The sequence below is a fragment of the Crocodylus porosus genome, unplaced genomic scaffold (assembly GCF_001723895.1).
Source record: "Crocodylus porosus isolate Cpor-Errol unplaced genomic scaffold, CroPor_comp1, whole genome shotgun sequence".
Taxonomy (NCBI): Eukaryota; Metazoa; Chordata; order Crocodylia; family Crocodylidae; genus Crocodylus; species Crocodylus porosus.
This window is the reverse complement of record NW_017728907.1, coordinates 38714340-38721281: the sequence shown is the minus strand read 5'-3', so window position 1 is coordinate 38721281 and position 6942 is coordinate 38714340. Positions and strand designations below refer to the sequence as shown.

General features: G+C 43.8%; 1 protein-coding gene across 4 annotated transcripts in view; it reads left to right on the top strand.

Moving 5' to 3' along the window:
* Positions 1 to 6942, top strand: part of PRKACB (protein kinase cAMP-activated catalytic subunit beta) — a 63930-nt gene that overhangs the window by 44849 nt on the left and 12139 nt on the right. For all 4 annotated transcript variants that reach the window (XM_019531191.1, XM_019531194.1, XM_019531193.1 and 1 more), the window contains one exon: positions 3439 to 3603. In XM_019531191.1, the coding sequence (XP_019386736.1) occupies positions 3439 to 3603 (165 nt within the window). The remainder of the gene's footprint in view (positions 1 to 3438; positions 3604 to 6942) is intronic.

Sequence of the window (6942 nt, the reverse complement as noted above, 5' to 3'; positions counted from 1 at the left end):
TTTCTTGAAGATAGGCACCACATTGGCCTTCTTCCAGTCTTCGGGCACTTCACCGGAGCGCCAGGAGTTCTCGAAGAGCCGTGCCAGGGGCTGAGCTATGTTGCTCACCAGCTCCTTGAGTACTCTGGGGTATAAACTGTCACGGCCAGCTGAGTTGAAGGTCAGCATTGATGGAGGGTAAGGAATCTCCCTCACACGCGCCTTCCCATCCTCTAATGAGCAGCAGCATCCCTTGGGCTTGGTAAAAAAGTAACACAAAGTACCCATTTAGGAGGTTTACTTTTTCCTGGGCATCGGTTGTCAGTTGCCCTATCTGGTTTAGCAGGTGTCTAATGTTGCCCTTGCTTTTCCTCCAGCTCCCCACATATCTAAAAAAGGACTTTTTATTGTCCACAATACTTGTAGCTAGTTGAAGTTCAGTCGCAGCCTTGGCTTTCCTGGTTCGCTCCCTGCAGGTCCAGACCAGTGCAGAATATTCCTCCTTGGAGGTGGATCCAGTCCTCCATCCTTTGTACGTCTTTCTTTTTAGAGGCAGGAGGTCTGCTAGTTCCTTGCAGAGCCAAGGGGGATGCTGTGCTCTTTTGCTGTCTTTCCTCTGAGGTGCGATAGACTTAGCTTGTGCATCCAGGATCGCTCCCTTGAGGAGCAACCACTCATCCTGAACTCCCTTCCCCTTTGGGTCGTGGTCCCTTAGAGCCGCACTGACAAGCCTCCTTAGCTTGTCAATGTCAGCTTTCCTAAAGTCAAGGACTTCTGTACTGCTGATTGACTTGCCAGCTTTATGGCGGATGGTGAAGGTGATCAGCTCGTGGCCACTGTCACCCCAGCTTCCCTTCAATTGTTAGGTCACTGATTAGGTTGTCCCCCATTGCCAGTACCAGGTCGAGCAGCACTTTACCTCTCGTCAGCCCATAGACTTCTTGAGTCAGATAGAACTCATCCAAGCACGAGAGAAAGCTTTGCAACCTTCAGATTTGGCTGACCGCTCTTCCCACGAGATGTCTAGGTAGTTGAAGTCTCCCATAACAACCATGCATTGGGAGCATGCAGCCTCAGCCAATTCCCTGGTGAACTCCTGGTTAAGCTCTTGATCCTGGGTAGGAGGTCTGTAGCAGACTCCCACCATTGTGTCCCCTGTGCTATGTTCCCCATGGATTTTAACTGAGAGGGTCTCCAGTTGTCCACCCTGGGTGCCAAAGTTGGCATGCAGGGACGCGTAACTTTCCTTGACAGAGAAAGCGACACCTCTGCCCCTTCTGCCACTCGATCCTTCTTGTACAGGGTATAGCTATCTATACCTGTGGCCCAGTCATGGGTGGAGCCCCACCAGGTCTCTGTTATCACAATAACATCGTAATTATTTGTGTTAAGCAGAAGGACAAGTTCCTCCTGTTTATTCCCCAAGCTCCTGGCATTTGTGTACAGGCATGTAAGTGTCCCTTTGGGGGCCCTTACCTTGCCTACAGTTTGTTCCAGGGCTGGGGCAGGGGTGGGCTCCCTTAAGTGCCTTGGCCTGCTGGCTTTGCAAGGGTTGCTCAGTGGGCCAGCAGTGGCAGTAGTCCCCCCGCCCCCGGCGGGCTTAGTTTAAAGCTTGGTGGAGCAGGTCAGCCAGTCTGGCTGAGAAGAGCCTCCTCCCTAGGGGAGAGAGGTGGAGGCCGTCCCTTCCCAGCAGTTCGCTGCCTCTCTGTCCAAACAGTGGACTGTAGTCATGGAAGCCGAAGCCTTCCCGATGACACCAGCGCCGCAGTCTTTGGTTTACTACCTCGATCCTCCTCAGCCCATAGCCCAAAACTAGGAGGATTGAGGAAAACACCACCTGTACCCCCAATCCCGTAAGGCCCGCTCCCAAATCCCTGTAGCACCTCAGGACCTGGCTGGGATTGCTCCAAGCCATGTCATTTGTGCCCACATGGATAAGGAGCATAGGGTAGTGGTCAGTGGGCCGAAGGAGCTTAAGGATCTTCTCCGCAATGTCTCTGATACAGGCTTCTGGGGAGCAGCAGACCAGGGGTTGGGGTGGCAGATTGCCCCTCAGAATAGAGTCTCCTATGATAAACACTTTGCGTTTTGTCTTGGGAGCGGTAGCTACAGTTGAGCCTGTATTGCCTGCAGGAGCTGGCAGCTTAGCAGGCTCTGCTGGGGCTGCAAGAGGTTCATACCTGCCCAACCCTGGTGCTGCAGAAGTAGAGCTGATGCTTCAAATCCTGGCATCCTTCCTTCTAAGCCAGTGTGGAACCAATGTGCTAGGCAGAAAACTGTAAAATTGTAACATTAAATTTCCTGTGGTTCTTTCCATTAAAAAAGTGTATTCATTTATTTGATTATATTTTTGCCCTACTCAATTTCTGCATTAGTTCTCCTGGATATATCTCCTGACATATCACCACCACAGGGCTAGTAAGGCCCTTTAAAACTATTTAGTAAAACTGTCAAATACACTATCTTTAAATACTTCTTAGCCCACCTAGAATGAACTGTGTTAGTAAGTCAAACCAACTCTTGCTTGTTTACACAATGCTAAGAATTTTTCAGCTGAGAATTTGACTGGTAGCGTATGTACAGTCCACAGATGGATTATTCACATAGATTATATAATGCTCCAGTGGAATTTTCATCTGACTACTAAAAATGCAATTAGCAACTTGTTAAAACCAAATTTTCTTAATCTGCTATTAGTACAGTTCCCTACAGTGCCCTTAGCTGAACACAAATAGTCAGTTAAACAGTTTTGTACTGACTGCTTACTCTCTTTCTTAGTTTTGTAAAAGAAAAATTAATTTTACATGCTGTAAACTAGTTAAAGGTAAGTGTTTTATTGTAAAGTACTACAGTGCAATCTCTAGGTATCCCTATTGATATTCACAAAACTTTTTATTTAATTATCTTTTCTATATCCGTGCTTTTCCAAATCAGAAATTTAAACCATGTTGTTAGATTTTACATGCATCTGATTTCACAAATATAAGTGAGTTCATCTATAATCCATTGAATAAGAGAGATGAGGGCCCCCTGTATTCTACCAGCCCGAATGTACTCTCAAAATCAGCATCAAATTTTTGCATGTCTATTTTAAAATCGGCTCCTAAAAGTTTGAGGAGGAGGTTAAAGAACCTTGATGTGTTGGAGTTGAATCATACCAGCTGAATCAAAATTAGCCAGTTATTTAACCCCTACTCCACACTTAGAGTGACTTTTTGAGGAAAGTTTAAGGTAGAAATAAAAGTTTGACAAATTTATATACCGTTGGCAAAAGGTCTTTTGAAATGGAAATTCACTATAGCTATATTTCTGTCTGTGTGCTCCAGGATGATGTGTGGTTAGATGTTAAATATAGTATGATCCAGTAGGTTTTTTATATAAATATTACTTTTCTTCATTTACAAAGGAGAAAAAGCTGATATCTGTACTATAATGTTATTATGTTAATATGTGTTTTAGGTACGGTTCCCATCGCACTTCAGTTCAGACCTAAAGGATCTTCTACGAAATTTACTCCAGGTAGACTTGACCAAACGATATGGAAATCTCAAGAATGGTGTAAATGACATAAAGAACCACAAGTGGTTTGCTACTACAGATTGGATTGCCATTTATCAGAGAAAGGTAAGGTTTTTTAAAAAGTGATTTTTTTTTTTAATTTGATATAGAAATGTAAATTTTAGAAAATCTGGTACTTGGTTCATATGATTAAATGTAATTTAAGAGAAAATTATCTTAAAAAAATGATAATCTAATGAGTATAGACTTGTTGCACAAAGAATAAATCTACTTATCCTGGGCATTTACTTATTCCTATTCCCCTGTGACACATTCTTCTCTAATCTCTTTCTTGCCTATCTTTAAAATGAGCTACCTCGTGCCTCTCTAACGTTCTACCTAATTCCTGCTATAGGAGCTGCTGAAATGATCCCTCTTGCTGAACATAAATTTTCATTCGCTGCTTCCTGTTCTTCAGCAGCTAGTCTGCTCTTCAGCATGGCATAGCTTTTGCCTAAGAAATCTATCTTCAGCCTCTGCTATAGGTGCACACCCCACCCCACTGCTACATATACTGTCTTGTTTATACACTCACCCACACAGACTTTTTTTAATTCTCCCACTCCAAGAACTGGTGTAGCGGGATGAGAACGTTAGTAGAAGAGGGGCTTTCAGGACACTTACCACAATGTTTTCTAGACTGGCAGCTGAGCAGTGTTAACTGTTCAAATGCTACTAAAAGTGTTGGTGACTGATCTCTGCCACTGCTAAGGGAGCTGTACCAGACTGGGGCAGCAGCTTGAGAATTTCACTAAATTCTTGAGAAAATGCAGCTCTGAAGGAGGCTGACTGGAAGGGCAGGTTTAGGTCCAGTCAGGGTGAGTGAAGCAGGGTAGGACTCAGTTTAAGGTCTGGCTTTTTCAGCAGCTCCAAGACTTGTCTCTTTCTACAGAATAATGCCCCTTCAGTAGCATGGCTAGACACCTGGAATTCATGAGTTCTGGTGTATGTCAGATCTGAGGAAGCATTGTTTGTTTGCTTTTGAATAGGTAACAGTTTTAAAATACGCCCATGGTATTGCCCAGATAATTTTGGGTCGTGGAATAATCTTGTACCTGCATTGAGACATTCATCCTAAATGAGTTTAGTATGTATGAGTCAAGTGATACACTTTGAATAATATACCCAAATTCTCCCAACACTACCAGTCTTGACTGCAGAGGTGTGAACTTGCTGCTATAATAAAAACAGTTTAAAGGCCAAACCTAAAAACTAACAATAGTTTATAAAAAGAAACTGGTTGTTTGGCTACACCAGTTGACAGTACAATAGTTGTAGTAATCACTAATGTATTAATTACTAGAAGACAGGATACTATTAACACATCTTGTACTCTTTGTATTAAGTGGAGACATTTTAAGAAAAGATTTTACGCTACAGAATTGTAATTATCTGTTCTCCACTTTTTAAATGCCTGTTTACAAGACAATTGATATGCAATGAAACGTCTTCCCTGATAAATCATCTGTAATTTTTCCTGTAATAATAAATAAAACATTTTAATGTCAGTAAATGTTTTGGCCTTACTAGCCTATTGCCATATAAAAGTTTCAAATATTTCTTAATTATACTAAAGAAAACTAGGGGCACAGCTATTACTACTTATTCTAGCATTTGCAAAGGATTGGGAAAACTAATATAGTATGGCCCTGAAAATATTAATTGTGGGAAATAAATACTGTATTACTAAATAACATATAACATTTTTATAATTTCAAGGATTATTGACTTCTAACGGTAATTATTATACTTACAGTACTATTTTTTCACAGTAATTGTTACCACCAGCACTTTCTTACAGCAATGTTATTTATCTAACTGGATCTACTGGGTAATGAAAATACAGGGGTTTTAGAGCGACAGGCTAGGCATTTGTGATCTGGCAACTGCCATGGCTTTCTGATCTCTTCCCTCCTCTGTGCCCCCCTCCATTTACTGGGTGTCACCGTAAGACATGACAAATGCTAGTGGGGAGTAACAAATATAATGGCAAGAACATATAACAGGAAGCTTTAATGCAGCTCTTTTAAATCACCACTTTAAAATGAACCTTTTAAACTGGCAGCCCTCCACTCCCACATGCATACATGCAGACACCCCAAATCAGACCTTTGTGGACCAGATCCAAGCCTTTGTGACTGCATCCAGCCTGTGAGCTATAGATTGCTAACTCCTGCATTAGCAGCTAAAATAGTGTGCATAATACTTCTATGCTTCACTCATGCATAGTGTAGTCAGTTAATATTTCAGATAATATCGGGTGCTCTTTTGTTTGTATATATCAGTGGTTCTGAGCCCTTTTGCACTCAAGGCATTTATCAAAACATGCCAACTCTTGGTTGTTGCAAGAAGTCAGGAAGACCACAACAAGTCAGAAAGTTTGAACACTCTGTTTTAACACTATGAATTCATTTGAAATCTCTGGGTTTATCTCGTGAATCATGTTTATCCACCTAACATTGCTAAGATTGTATGGCACCCCAGAGCACCCTTGAAAGGCTCTCAAGGCATCGTCCCAGGTTGAGATGACCTACTGGTCTATTTAGTTGTTTATTAAAATAGTGCTTGATAACATGGCTGTAATCAAGGCTGAGCAAGCATGTCCATTAGAAAACACTGTTCTTCATAAGTAGGGCCTGGTTTAAATTGGGATTTCATGTTTTGCATGAAAATCACCAAATTAAGTGATTTTTCACGAAAAATACAATTTGCAATGAAATGCCATGATATGGCCAAGTTCCCCAGCAATTGGCCATATCATGGCATTCAGCTGCAACAAGATGGCTGCTGTAAGCTCTGCAGGGAGGATGCTGCCTGTGGGGCTTTCCTGAGACAGTGCCTGATGTGCTGCTGCTGCTGCTGTGTGGCTGAGTAGCACCTCTGGGCTCTAGACACCTGCAGGTGCCACTCTGGGAGGAGCCCGCAGCACCTGGGGGATCCACCATGCTCTGGCCTGGCTTTGCAAAGAGATCTCCACCCCCTCTTCTCCTGAGGGCACAGCACATACCCTCCCCCCTCCCAGCCAGCTTGCCCAGCACCAGCAACAAAGGTGGCAGTGGCAGGCTGAGGATGCCCCTGAGGTGGGAAAAGTGATTATGTGTGGCTCCTGCCCTGGTGTAGGGGGAGGGCTGTGGGCAGCTGTTGCTGCCAGGGCCTCCTTGGGCTTGCAGGCCAGGGGGAATCAAGGCAAGGATTGAGCTGCAAGTGAGTAAAGCAGTAGCAGTGGTAGCCACAGCCATGTTCCCCCAGAGCTAGCATCCTGTGACTAACGTGTCCCTGCCTGGCTGGGGTGGGGGTCTTGACAGCACAACTTTCCTGCTTCCCTTTTCCCTGCCTCTATGTGGGGAGGCCTCTAGTTCCCTCCCCCCTTCCACCCCCCGCAGAGCCCCTGTCTGTGCCAGGCTT